At 47.2% G+C, this 15059-nt stretch overlaps 1 protein-coding gene across 3 annotated transcripts in view; it reads left to right on the top strand.

Annotated features, from left to right (window-relative positions):
• Nucleotides 1-15059, top strand: part of LOC138749470 (protein unc-13 homolog C-like) — an 877967-nt gene that overhangs the window by 829943 nt on the left and 32965 nt on the right. For all 3 annotated transcript variants that reach the window (XM_069910841.1, XM_069910842.1, XM_069910843.1), the window contains one exon: nt 11653-11709. In XM_069910841.1, coding sequence (XP_069766942.1) covers nt 11653-11709 — 57 coding nt within the window. The remainder of the gene's footprint in view (nt 1-11652; nt 11710-15059) is intronic.

Below are 15059 nucleotides of genomic sequence, written 5' to 3' on the forward strand. Positions count from 1 at the left end.
GTTAAAGATGTGGGGGAAGGAGGGAAGGATGGGGCAAGGAGGGGGAAAGGAGGGAAGGAAGGAAGTGGGGAAAGGAAGGGGGGGAAGGAGTGCAGACCTGGACTTGAAGAGTCAAGTTTATTGTCATCTGATTCCACAAGTATAATGACGAAACAGCGCCCTCCCGTCCTCGGTGCAAAATCTGCAGACACACAACCAGACGTAACACACATACAGACAAATAATACATAAGCAAGACAGGTTTTTCATCTATACAAATAAATTAAGAAATAAATTTTGTTTTGTACAAATCAAATCTCAGAAAGCTTGAAATCCCCATGCCCCCTCCTCCTCCATCTGCCTGGAGTGGAATTAGATGCACCTCCTCATCCGCAGTGTTTGGGTGTCAACCCCAACTCACAGTGAGTGGCGTTCATGGATACAATGGGTGGGTTCCAGTACCGGTGGTTAATACCAAGGGCTTGAGTGGCTTCTGGATAATCGTCTTATAATTTGTCAATAGTTATACAAATGAAGTTCTGTAATATTTATTGAATGAATATTTTTGTGATCACTGAATGAAGGGACTGAACAGCTGTTAAAGAGAAAAGGCAGCAGCCATGAGCATGGAACTGTCGGGTTCAGCAGATGCCCAGAGGCTGGAGTCACTGGTATTCTGCCCTTCCTGGAAACCAGTGTTTGAGGTTGCAGGAGGTCAGAGTTCACAGTGAAAATCTCCACTTTAAATCACACAGATTCAGAGAAAAGAAGTCTAGTCAAAGTTGGTTCCACCGTCAGTAAAGAAGGGGTTTTTTTCCACCACTATGGTTGGAAATTAGATGGATTTAGGACTCTTTTGTCAATCTGTTTATTGCCAGGAATAAACATGGGCAAAACAAGCTGCACATTTGGATTTGCTGCTGGGTTCTTACGGGCCAGCCTTGTTCCTCCTGGTGAGGCTTCTTTATGGTTGTATAATGGAACTTTTATAGATTTTTCCAATAATAAATCTCGTGATGCAATCAATTCACAAATATTAAAGCCAAAGCTCTCTGCTGATATTGTTTTTGGGTATAGTTTGACAGAAATAATGGGTGGCTGAACTCCAGATGTCTCACCTTCACACCATGATTGCGAATCTATTGTTCAAACATTATTGCCAGTGGTGACTCGGACTTGCCTGAATATCAGAATAAATGAAAGTATGTTCACTGCACCCTAATTAGCTGAGAAATGCAGCAATCAGTTGCTGTCTTAAACTGGCAGCAAGAACACAAGGTCATTGGTTGTACTTCACTCAGTTTGTAACCATTCAATTTCATGCATTCTGACACCAAAACAAATTCCAATGATACAGTAATGGAGACTCATTATTGTAATAATAACCTGCACAACAAAAGCCTGACTCTGTAAGAACATTTTAATGGATCAAGATAACAGCAGGCAGGTTTGCGAATGAGGCTGATCTTCTGTTCAGGACATTTCTCCAGTGTCATTATTGGGGGTGTTTCCAAACTTCTCTTTATTGACCAGAGTTGAAAACCTGTGCTGAAATTAGATCACACAAATCAACTGAACCAGATTATCCCATTCCTGAAATTTGGTCGAATATCTGATACTGTGGTTCGTTCCTGCCATACAAAAGCTGTAACCATGTCCCTGCCCTGGGGAGTACATTGTAATGAAGTATCATGATCGTAATCCCACAGCACCAACCTGGGAGACCTGTCAAGGCGTATGAAACCCTCCTGCGCATTTTCCCACTTCAACAGGGCTTGCTGTTCAGGAATGCAACTATTGTGGTAACTTGACCAGCTGTTCAGTGTTCACTTCCTCCAATGCATCTCCCTACCCTTGAACAGGAAAGGAATTCCCATGTGAATCCCAGCTCGGAGCAACCAAACCTACCCTAGAAGCAATTTGTCCACTTTCACCCATCCGACGGTTTCAGGCTCCTTCCTCAAAATGGGCAGATGGAAAAGGGACGTCTACCTCAAACCCAGACCAAAGTCTGCAGGCACTGTGATTAAAGTAAAAACACAAGGCTGGAGAAGCTCAGCAGGTCAAACAGTGCCCTTTATATAGCAAAGATAAAGATACAGAACCAACGTTTCAGACTTGAGCCCTTCATCAAGGTCTGAGCAAAATGTCGGCAGGTACCCAAACAAAATGGTGGGGGAGGAAGTGGCATGGGGAAGAGAATGTAGGCATCCTCCCCCACCATTTTGTTTGGGCACCTGTGACATTTTGCTCAGACCTTGATGAAGGGCTCAAGCCTGAAACGTTGGTTTTGTATCTTTATCTTCGATCTGTTTGACCTGCTGAATTTCTCCAGCTTTGCGTTTCTATCTCAACCCTACCCAGAAATTGAATGTTTTGGTTCTCAGTTCTCATCATTAATGTATTTGATCTGAAATTACACACTCTCTCAATGCCCCTTTGCAGCTGTACATAAATTCAAAGCAATTTATCTTACTGTTCAATTTTTACTTCTGGTACTATTCTTTGGAGACACAGTAAGTGCTCAAAGTAGTGACCAATTAATCCTTTGGGAAGTTCTTCTGAATTCCCTTTCTCATCAGTCACGCTGTATTTTACTCAGGGGCTCACTACTTTCCATATAATGTTCTTTATAGCTGACATGTAGAGGCAGAAGTACAGTGCGTTGTTTATTTCCTCACATCGTTCCAAACATTCCCATTCTTGCCCATGGCTGTTCTTCCTTGTAATAAGTATTGACATGGAACCAGGTCAAAACTCTTCCCACACCCTTTCTGTGCACCTCCAATGAGCTGACTGCCCATTTTCTAGCTGTACTAGCCACCCAGATTTATCCAATTTTGTGTTTCTGACAAACATTTTCCTGGTGCTTGACATTTTCTGCAGACGCCCATCGGGCGGCATGGTTAGCACCGCACTGTTACAGCCTTAGTGATCGGGGCAGGGGTTCAAATCCAGCACTGTCTTTAAGGAATGTGTACATTCTCCCCATGTCTGCGTGAGTTTTCCACAGTCTCCAGTCTCCTCCCACAGTTCAGAAGATACAGGAGTGGTTGGTGTAATTGGGTGGCACGAGCTCGTGGGCTGGAAGGGCCTGTTACTGTGCTGTTTGTCTATATTTCAATGTTCTTCTTCCCAGTTTCTTCTGGAGCACTGCCACATATTCTTTCCAAGTTACTAAAGTCTCCACTTGAACGTGTTGTAGAATGAGTAAAGGGAAATTTAATCTTAATTTAAAATAATTCTACTTGGAACCGGGAGCGTAGCCACTGAATCAGATTTACGTGAGGAAATTAAACCTCAAGCCCTACCGGAAACCTGCTTAAATGTCACAGAAGGTTGAAGCTGGACACTTCTTGCCTTGAAAGGAGTTTATACTGCAAATAAGTCAAATTGTTCTCATTAACAATTGTTCCCAGTAATAATTGTATTTAATATTACAACAACTTCTCCCTTCTTCAATTTCACCATTGATTCCAGTAATAAATTGGGAAATGTAAACCGATTACCATAGAGGATTTAAAATACATAGTTGAGAATGTTGTAAGCATACCAGAAAAAATTATTCCATTTTTGTAGTTTCACTGCTTTAGGGTACATAATGGATTGTGGCGGTATGCCATTAGAGCAGGCGAACCGGCTCAGCTTATCACGCACGCAGGGGGGCAGCCAGCCAAAATGGCGCCGTCGGGGGCCTCGGACCCTTGTGACACCCCAGTGACATTGGGGCCCTCCAGCACGGTTCTCAGCCAGGTCCGGGCTGGGGGTATAAGACCAGCCAGGCAGCCTGCTCACTGAACTCAACCCGTCTGGTTGTGTGATCCTTCAGTTAACAGTGTAGCCGCTGCTACAATTGGTAACCCCGACAGGTTCAAACGTCTTTGAACCTGACATGAATGACCCTTCGATCAACGCTATAGCCATCAAGCTTTCTGACTTCTGGGTTCAGAAGCCAGAGTTCAGCCTGGGTTCAGCCACACAGAGGCTCATTTTCTCCTCCACCAGATTTCATTGGATTTGACTAAGTTTTACCATATGGTCGCCGTCCTGGACCAGGCTACTGCCAAAAGAGTGCTGCACCTCCTTCAGCACCCACCCATGGAAGATAAGTACGGGACCATCAAGCGGGTGCTCACCAGCTCCCTCGGCCTTTCCAAGGTGCCAGCGTACCACTCAGATGCTGCTCCTCGACTCCTTGGGGGAAAGAACTCCAATCGAGTTGATAGATGATATGCTCACGCTCATGGGCGATCACACCAACTGCCCATTCTTCCTCAACCATCTGCCTGAAGCCATCCGGCTGTTACTGTCCAAGGAGAGCTTCGTCAACCCTAGGAAGGTCACTCAAAAGGCTCAGGAGCTATGGCTCGAACGATTCCCGGAGGGCTCAGCAGTCCAGCAGGTTACGAGTCATGGGCTTGACCATGCCAAGCCTTCCTCTAGCCCTGCAGTGGAACACCCGCACCCTGCAAGGGCCTCAAAGAGCATAGCCAGAAGCAAGTCATCCACTTCAGGCCTCTGCTTCTTCCACCAGCGCTGGGGAGCCAAGGCTCGGAAGTGTCGTCAGCCCTGCTCATTCTAGGGAAAAGAGCAGGCCGGCCGCTGTTAATGGCTGTGGCAGCTGACTAAGAACACAGCCTTCTCTACCTGAGGGATTCAGTCAGCGGCAGACGCTTAGTTGTCGACACCTGGGCCCAGATCAGCATCATCCTGGCCACAGCCATCAAGTCCCAGAACCAGCCTCGAGGACCTCCCCTCTGTGCAGCCAATTCGACAGCGATCCGAGCGTATGGAGACAAGTCCATCAACTTCCAGATCAGCCAGCAGAAGTTCTTGTGGAGGTTCACCGTTTCATCCCTTCCAACTGCCATCCTGCGTGTTGACTTCTTCCTCGCCCACGGACTCCTGGTCGACATTTAAGGTAGGCGACTGGTAGATGCCCGTACCTTCCAATCTGTTCGCCTCAACACCTCCTGCACAGAGCATGCCCAAGGACAAGTTTCAGCGTATCCTGGACGAGTTCCCATCCCTCTTCAAGCTGCAGTTCTCCGCCGCTCACCACGCCACAGGGTGTTTCATTAAATCCCCACCCAAGGCCCGCCGGTCCATGTCAAGGCACGCTAGCTCCCGCTGGATAAGCTCCAGATAGCAAAGGAAGAATTCTTGCATCTACAGGAGTTGGGGATCATTCGACGCTCCGACAGTTCTTGGACCTCACCACTCCACCTCATCGTGAAAGCCTCCGGCAGCTGATGCCCCTGCAGAGATTATTGACGACTTAATGACGCGACAGTACCTGACCGTTACCCGATCCCTCACATCCAGGACTTTACGGCCAACCTGCATGGCACGAGGGTATTCTCCAAGATAGACCTGGTGTGTGGGTATCACCAAATCCTGGTGCACCCTGAGAACATACCCAAAATGGATTGTTCGAGTTCCTACACATGCCGTTCGGGCTCAAGAACGCCGGCCAGACCTTCCAGCGCCTTATGGACACAGTGGGCAGGGATTTGAATTTTGTATTCATTTACCTGGACATTCTTGTCGCCAGCAGAGACTGGGCACAACACAAGGCTCACCTGCGCACCATCTTCTCCCGACTGGCTGACTTTGGCCTAACGATCAATCCGGCCAAGTGCCAGTTTGGGAAAAAGTCCATGCAGTTCCTGGGCCATACCATCACGACCGAAGGAGCCACACCTGCCACTACAAAGGTCGCTGCAATAAGGGAGTTCCCATACCTGAACAACCTCAAGGGGCTACAGGAGTTCGCAGGTATGGTCAATTTCTATAACCGCTTCATTCCAGGCACTGTGCTCATCTTACAGCCGCTCTTCGCCGTCATCGCGGCCAAAGACAAGACACTCGCCTGGACTCCTGAGGCCAGCAGGGCACTTGAAGCCACGAAAGATGCCCTCGCAAAGGCTACCCTGCTCATTCACCCATGCACCGACCTGCATATGGTGCTCTCCGTTGATGCCTCTGCCACAGCCGTCGGTGCCATCCTGGAGCAGCAAGTGAATGGACAGTGGAAACCATTGGCATTCTTTAGCCGACTTCTTCGCCCGCCAGAGCACAAGTATAGCGCTTCTGATCATGAGTTGCTGGGCATGTACCTGGCGGTGCATCATTTCTGTTATTTCATGGAGGGGAGGCCTTCACCATTTTTACTGACCACAAACCCCTCACTCAGGCGCTCGCTATGGCAAGAGATCCCTGGTCAGCCCGTCAACAGCGTTACTTCTCCTTAGTGTCGGAGTTCACCACCAACATTCAGCACAAGGTGGGGAAAGACAACGTGGTCGCTGACGCACTCTCACGACCTGCCATTTGCGCACTGACACCCAGCCTTGACTTCGACCAGCTCGTCCGGGATCAGAAGTCCAACGAGGAGACGCATGCCTTCAGGACTGCCAATACGGGCCTGTGGTTCCAGGACCTCCCAACTCCTCATGATGAGGGCTCCATCCTGTGCGATGTCTCCATGGGCACCCCACGACCAGTGGTTCCCCAGCAGTAGCGCAGACAAGTCTTCCACCATATCCATGACCTTTCCCACCCTTCCATCAGGTCCACAGTCCGTATGGTGGCAGAACATTTCGTCTGGCACGGGCTTCAGAAGCAGATTGTGGACTGGGCCAGAACCTGCACCCATTGCCAGCTTTCCAAGCTACACAGGCACACCAGAGCGCCCGTACAAGATTTCGAACACGTCCGCGAACGGTTCAGCCACATACATGTAGACATCATCAGACCCTTATCCGTTTCCCGAGGTAACTGTTACCTTTTCACAGTGGTAGACTGCACCACTCGTTGGCCTGAGGCGATCCCGATGCCAGATGCCTCCACAGACTCCTGCTTCCAAGTGTTTTTAAATGGTTGGGTTGCCCGGTTCGGCATCCCGAACTACCTCACCAGTGATCGGGGCGCCCAGTTCATCTCTGCGCACTGGGCACAGCTTGCCAACAGGCCAATGGGCTAGTTGAGCAATTGCACCGCCACCTTAAGTCGGCACTTATGGCCCGCCTCACTGGCCCTGACTGGGTGGGCAAGCTGCCTTGGGTGCTCCTGGGCATCCGCTCGACACCCAAAGAAAACCTACAGGCATCATCAGCCAAGCTGGTCTACGGTACACCGCTAGCCCTACCTGGTGAGTTCATCAACGCACCTCACAACCCCCAGCAGTCACCACACGGTCTACTTCCCCACTTCTAGGCTCAGTTGGATTTCTACACACCCCCACCTCCGCCCAGACACAGCACATGGGCCTCTTACATTCCCAGCGAGCTGTACTCCACAGAGTACGTTTTTTTAAGCCGGGGTCCATCCACAGCACCTCTACAAAGACCATACAAAGGGCCGTACAAAGTTGTCCAACGTTCAGGATCCACTTTCACATTGGACATCGGGGGTAGGAGGGAACTGTTTACGGTGGACAGGTTAAAGCCAGCCCATCTCGACCCAACGAACCAGTAGTTGTGGCACAACCCAAGAAGCGAGGCCGCCCGGCAAAAAAGGACATTGGCGTCAGTTCTGGTGGGGGGCCGTTTGGCGGTATGCCATTAGGAAGGCGATCCGGCCCCGCTTGTCACGCATGTGGCGGTCCGCCGGCCAAAATGGCGCCTTCGGGTGTTTCCTCCCGACTTCAGCACCAGGCTCAGAAGCCCGTGCTTGACGACCCACGTGACGCCCCGGTGACGTCGGGGACCCCACCGCGGTTCTCAGCCAAGTCTGGGCTAGGAGTATAAGACCAGCCAGGCAGCCTGCAATAAATCAATTTTGCTTACTGTACTCAACCCATCCTTCAGTTAGCGGTGTAGCCGCCGCTACAGGATCTAACTTTGCACAAGTCGAGATCTCAGTTGAAATAGCAAATAGCAATGATTTCTATGTTATCAAAGCAATCTCCCATCGGCAAATATTATGTTTATGGCAAGAATTTAGGTCATTGAACAATGAACAAGATGTGAAAATCAATAAAAGTACAGATGCTGCAAAAATCTGAAATAGAGAGAATGTCGCCAAGCCTCAGCAGGTCGGGCCGTGCCTGCGGGAAGGGTGGACGTTTCAGGCTAGACAGTGTAGTTCTACTTTGCTTCGTTTTGGCTTTCTTCATCAATGACGTTTGTCTGAACAAGGTCAACTCAATCTGATGCTTTTGGAGGAGAACTTTAGGAGGACAAGATTTTCTGGAACACCTGGAAAGGCAGCATAGGATTGGATTTAACATCTCAATGAAAATAGAGCTTTGTGCCATTCCAGTATTCCATCTTTCAAGTAACTTCCCGGGTCAGCATTCATCACGACCTGCCTTGAGGAGCAAGGTTCTGTCTAAAGCAAGAGGTTGTGATGATACTCCTAGAAGAGTAAAGCATCCCTTTGTTTTCACGAGATAACATTTGACACTAAGCCATAAAAATTGATATTAGGCCAGATGTCTGACGTTACCTCAAGGAGGGAGCCTGTTAAACAGAAAACAGCAAAGAAATGTGGGTGGAGAATTGGAGAGGCCCCAGGTCCATGGGTAGGACTGATTACAACGGGGAATGTTGAGGAGACCAGACTTGGAAGAACACTCGTATTCTTGAGGGTTCTGGGGTTGGAGGAGGAGCTTTCAGGGCAAAAAAGCCTTTGAGAAGAAATGAATTTTAAATCTCGGTTTTGCTTATCTAGAGTCACGGAAGACAGGAATGATGGGGGAGCAGGGGCTATTTTGCAAGCAGTAGTATCATTTTGAGGAGGTGGCAAAGATGTTTGATGAGTCCTACGTGAAACATAATAAGGCATTTGACAAGATCTCTCACAAGGCTGATCCAGAAGGTATAGATGTACAGGATCCATGGTGAACTGATAGTTTGGATTCTGAATGAACTGGCCTATACAAAACAGAGGGTTCACAAGATCACAAAATAAAGGAACAGAAGCACGCCACTAGGCCCATCAGGTCTGTTCCATGGCTATGCCTAAGCTAAACTAAACCCACCCCTTGGTCCAGTACCTGCCTTTTCTCCATAATCCCTTGATACCCTCACTTCTGAGATGTGTGGTAGAAGAGTGATTTTCTGGAGTTCCATGACCGGTAGTGTTCCACAGGGATCGATGCTAGGCCCCTGCTTGTGATATATCACTCAGATGAAAAAGTACATGGCTGGATTAGTAAGTTGACCCAAAACTTGGTGGAGATTACAACAGCATATAGATCAATTACAGATATGAGCGGAGAAATGAAGATCTGGACAAGAATGAGGTTTGCGATTTGGGAGGTCAAATGTCGCAGGAATGAATACTGTTAAAGGAAGGTTTCTTAACACTGTTCGTGTGCAGAGGGGTCTGGAAGTTCACCTTCATAGATCCTTGAAAGTGGCCTCATGGGTAGACAGGGTGGTAAAGAAGGTAGGTAATATGCTTGGCTTCAATGGGCAGAACTCTAAGTATAAGTCGGTGGGGCGGGGGGGGGGGTCATGTAAAGCTTTGGTTAAGCTGCATTTGGAATACTGTGTCCCCCATTACAGGAAGGATGTGGGGGCTTTGGAAATGAAGCAGAAGAGATTTGCCAGAATGTTGTATGGTACGAGTTTATAGGGAGACTTGGATTGGTATCTCTGGAGTGCCAGAGATTGAAGGGGGACCTGGTAAAAATTTATAAAATTATGAGAAGTGTTAATATGATTAGTATGTTAGACAGAATTTTTCTTCCTGGGTAAAAATGTCACATATTAAAGGGCGGGGGAGTGGTGGGGAGAAGTTTAAACTAGATGGACTGGACTCGTTTTTTATACCAGAGAGTGCCTTCTACGCAAACACATGAGTATGTGTGGGTATGGATCGTGGGCAGGCAATAGAGCTTCAGTTTAAGTTGGACATCAGGAGTGGTGCAGGCACATGGGCCAAAGGACCTGTTCCTGTGCTCAACTGTTGTGTTTCTATGTATATTCTATGAGCTCGAGTTCCCCAAAGAGATGTGGGCAAATACTGAAGAGTGTTTGTTTTGGGATTGTTAGGTCTAGATATAACAACAGTGTGGGTGAGAATTTCTACTCCAGACAAAGTGAATGGGGAGTGGCAAGGCCCCAGAAATGGAAATAAATCGGTCTGGTGATGGTCTAATCTTGAGATTAGATATGACAGCATGTTCACAAGCAGGCAGATTCTACCTAAGGCAGTGCCAGGGAGAGGAGTTGGGTCTGTGGCTGGGATGAAACATAATAACATCCATGTTCCCAGTATTTAATGCAGGAGTTGTCTGTCTGGCCTGAAATAGATGGTAGAAAATCAATCCAATAACTAAGAGGAATGACAGGGCTGAGAGAGGATGGATGTGCTGAGCAATTACATATTGTACAAGATCCCAGGGAATGGGAATTCAGACTAATGGTGCATTGATTTCAAAAGACTATCTCTGCAACCTGATCTGTAACAGACATGTATCTTCACTCTACATCACATTGATCCTTGTTTCCCTTACTGAATATAATTGCCGGAGGACATAAGTTGTGTTGTTATTGTTCTACCTCAATTTTTACTTGGCAACAGAGAATTGGGGCAGCATGGTTGGGGTAGCGGTCAGCACAGCACCTTTACAGCGCCAGTGATCGAGACCGGGGTACAAATCCCGCATTGTCTGTACGTTCTCCCCTTGTCTGTGTGGGTTTTCCCCACAGGCTCCGGTTTCTTCCCACTGCTCAAAGTGTACTGGGGGTGTAGGTTAATAGGGTGTAAATTGGGCGGCACAGACTCATAGGCCGAAATGGCCTGTAACCGTGGTGTATGTCTAAATTCTTTTACAGCATGGTAACAGGCTGCCCAAAAACCCTTTAGCACAAATTATCACCGTACAAGGAAAATGCAGATCACTTCTCTTTTATGCAGTCGTATGCTGAATTACATCACACAGCGTGAAGAATCATGGTGAACAATGGAAATTATCTCAAAAATTATTCACTTGACCTAGAGTAAAATAAAGTGAGTTTTTGGAATTGCGAATTACCACTGACACAGCAGCCCGGGTTCGACTCCACATGCTGGGCGCTCTCCGTGTCTGTGAGGGTTTCCTCTGGGTGCTCCAGTTTCTTGCCACCCTTTAAAACTGTACAGGGGCTGTAGGTTATTTGGGTGGTGAGGGCCAGAAGGGCCTGTTACCGTGCTGTGCATCTATATTTAAATTCTACTCAGACTGTCTGGCAACATCTGTGGAGTGAGCATAGGGTTACTGTTGGCCCAGTAATCTTTCAGCCGCCTTCAAAGGTATTTCCAACTTCTCTTTATGTTTCAGATCATTTTTCTTATCGATAATAAAAGCAAAGCAGCGATTTTGTCTCCCTCGAGGAGATCCAATCCTGATATACCACGTTCACAGTTCACTACGACAAACATCATTTGAAGTGGTGCAATTTTTAATTTAATGCTGTGATAGGACTTTATTTGGATTTTGTCCTATTAATTGAGGAAACATTTTGATTGCTGTATGCATGTCATCAGTTAATATTATGTAGTTATTTTTGCGATGCACTCTGAATTTTAGTCTTGCAATTGTTCATTTGAAAAAGGTCACAAATTGCAAAGCTGTCTTTCAGAGCTTTTCTCCAAATAAACATTATTCTGCGAAGGCTCTTTTGCACTCACTGTTATATTTTAATCTTGTTTTTTTTCTTCCCCCCCCCCCCCCACCAGGGAGCACAAATGATCTTCAGTGCAGCGAAAGACTTGGGCCAATTATCAAAGCTAAAGGTATCAATGTGCATGTATTGCAAGGGGCATCATAGATCAGGCCTTTCAGCCCTATACATCCATGCTGACCAATACGGTATTCTGTGCTAATCCCATTTACCTGCACTTGGTCAATGTCCCTCCAAACCCCTCTCAATCTGTTATTTGAATGGTGTTATTTTGCTGTTTTTACTTTCCTCCGGCAGCTCAGTTTAGATACAGACCACTCTCTGAGTGAAAATAATTGCACCTCTGGTCCCTCTTAAATCCCTCCCCTTTCACCTGAAATCAATGCCTTCTAGTTCTAGAATCATATATCTTGGGAAAATGTCTGTGAGCATTTATTTTATCTATGCTCCTCACAACTTTATAAACCTCTACAAGATCACATCTCAGCCTCCCGCGCTGTAAGGAATAAAGACCCAGCCAATCCAACCTCTCCCTATAACTCAATGTCACCGGTCCCAGCAACATCCTGGTGAATCTCCTCTGTTCCCCTTCCAATCTGTTGCAGTCCTTCCCATAGGTGGGCAACCAGAACTGCACTCAGCACTCCAAGTGTTGTCTCACCAAGGCCTTGTACGGCTGTATCATGAGGTCCCAACTTTTGTTCTGTATCCCCTGCCCAATGAAGACCAGTATGCCAAACACTTCTTCTCCACCTTGTCTGCCTGAATTGCCACTTTTAAGGAAGTCTACGCCTGTACCCGAAGGTCTGTCTATTCTACAGCACTTTCCAGAACCTTAACAATGCTGCCCTGGTTTGATTTACCCATGTATAACATCTCACGCTGGTCACAGTTCAATTCCACTTTCCAGATCTTGGCCCACCTTCCCAACTGATGTGGATCCTGTTGTAAACTTGAACATCTTTCCTCACTGTCCACTACACCATCAATGTGCATCAAATTTTCTAATCAAGTGAATTACATTACCATCCAAATCATTAATGCAGATGACAGACAGCAGAGGACCCAATACCAACTCCGGCAGCAGATCCCCGGATGCAGGCTCTCAATCAGATGTCCCTTCTGTTTAATCCTCTCCTCTTCAATGGTCTTCCCTTTACATCCCTGGCTTGTACATCAGAGCAAGTCAAACTCCTTGTGTGAAGCAAAGCTAAATATAGTTTGGGACTTATCAATTCCAGGGATTCTTCAGAGTGAATGTGCTTCTTTTAAAATGATTTATGTGGGAGTCTAAATTGTAATTCCCATGAACCAGTCAAAATATGAATTACAGGAAATAAATATCTACTTGAAAATAGAAACTGTTAAGTATTCTAACAGTATTCCTGTTTGCATTTCCTACAAATTTGGGCAGAACATTGTTGACAGAAAATACTTACATTTTAATTGATAGAACTGCACCCAAGTGTTAGATTAAAGCCAGCACAAAAGTATTTTGCAGTTTCTGAATAATATATGGAAGCTTGAACTGGTGAACAATGCATGTTGAGAAAGAGGACTCAGGGCTAATAAATAACAAAAGTGGTTTAACCAAGAGACTGTAGTTTATTCAGTCTCAGATTAAGTGATTATTCTAGTCTGTGAAATATTTAGTATGTGTTAAATTAAGCCAAAATGTAAACAGTGAGAATCAGCTGAGCGTTTCAAGCAGTGCTTTAGTACTCCAAACTGCTTTAACCGTGACAATGGACAAGTTCAAGTCTATGCATGCATATCCTCTTATTGAAAGTGCTGTTCCAAGTGAAATATGTTTAAGGAAGTTTGCTGGAGATGGGGGTGATGGCCTCGGATCCAAACTAACAGTGCAGCAGATGAGAAGGCTGAGGGAAATGTAGAAATTACAAATAGCAGGGTCAGGGCAGGGACAGGACAGGGTCAGGGCAAGGTTACAGGGTCAGGGTTTACAGGGGCAGGGACAGGACAGGGTCAGGACAGAGTCATGGCAGGATCAGGGACAGGACAGGGTCAGGATCAGGGCAGGGACAGGACGGGATCAGGGCAAGGTTACAGGGTCAGGGTTTACAGGGGCAGGGACAGGACAGGGTCAGGACAGAGTCATGGCAGGATCAGGGACAGGACAGGGTCAGGATCAGGGCAGGGACAGGACAGGGTCAGGGCAAGGTTACAGGGTCAGGGTTTACAGGGGCAGGGACAGGACAGGGTCAGGACAGAGTCATGGCAGGATCAGGGACAGGACAGGGTCAGGATCAGGGCAGGGACAGGACAGGGTCAGGGCAAGGTTACAGGGTCAGGGTTTACAGGGGCAGGGACAGGACAGGGTCAGGTCAGAGTCATGGCAGGATCAGGGACAGGACAGGGTCAGGACAGAGTCATGGCAGGATCAGGGACAGGACAGGGTCAGGATCAGGGCAGGGACAGGACGGGGTCAGGATCAGGGCAGGGACAGGACAGGGTCAGGGCAGGGACAGGACAGGGTCAGGACAGAGTCGTGGTCAGGGCAGGATCAGGGCCAGGACCAGATCAGGGCAGGAACAGGATAAGATTGAGGTCAGGACAGGATCAGAGGGTCAGGACAAGGTCTCAGGGTTAGGTCAAGATCAGGGCAAGGGATTTTATTTTGTTTCATTTTTCAAAACAAGCATGGTGTCACTTTTGAAAACACAGTCATTTTTAACATATTACACATTCTTTTAGTACAAATCACTTCTGAGATTCAAGTACAATATAAATTTACTTGTAATTCCTCTCCCGCCCTCTCCCCAAACATCAAAAGAAAACAAAACAATTAAAGAGATAGTAAATAGTAAAGGAAGAAAAAGAAAAGACATTTGACAGGGCTCCTATTGTCGGCTGGTCAAGAAGGTTAGGCCAGGTGGGATCCAGAATGAGCTCGCCAGTTGGATCCAACATTGGCGTGGTGGTACGAGTCTGGTAGGTGGAGGTGACTTGCTTTTCATATTGGAGGCTTGTGCCTCTGGGGTGGCACAGGGAGTGGTGTTAGCTCCACTGTTGTTTGTCATATATCTCAACTATTTGGATGAAAATGCCTGACAATTAAGTTTGCATAAGACACAAAATTGATGATACAGTGGACAGTGACGAAGCTTGTCTAAGGGAATCCAAATCAACTGGGAAAGTGGACAAAGAAATGGCAGATGGACCTTACCTGAGAGAAGGCCAAAGTGATGTATATTTGGAAGTTGACTGTGGCAGGACATACACAGTGAATGGCAGTGCCCTGGGAAGTGTTGTTGACCGTGGCAGGACATGCACAGTGAATGGCAGTGCCCTGGGAAGTGTTGTTGACCACGGCAGGACATACACAGTGAACGGCAGTACCCTGGGAAGTGTTGTTGACCGTGGCAGGACATACACAATGAACGGCAGTGCCCTGGGAAGTGTTGTTGACCGTGGCAGGACATACACAGTAAATGGCAGTGA

Source organism: Narcine bancroftii, chromosome 14, assembly GCF_036971445.1.
Source record: "Narcine bancroftii isolate sNarBan1 chromosome 14, sNarBan1.hap1, whole genome shotgun sequence".
Lineage (NCBI taxonomy): Eukaryota > Metazoa > Chordata > Chondrichthyes > Torpediniformes > Narcinidae > Narcine > Narcine bancroftii.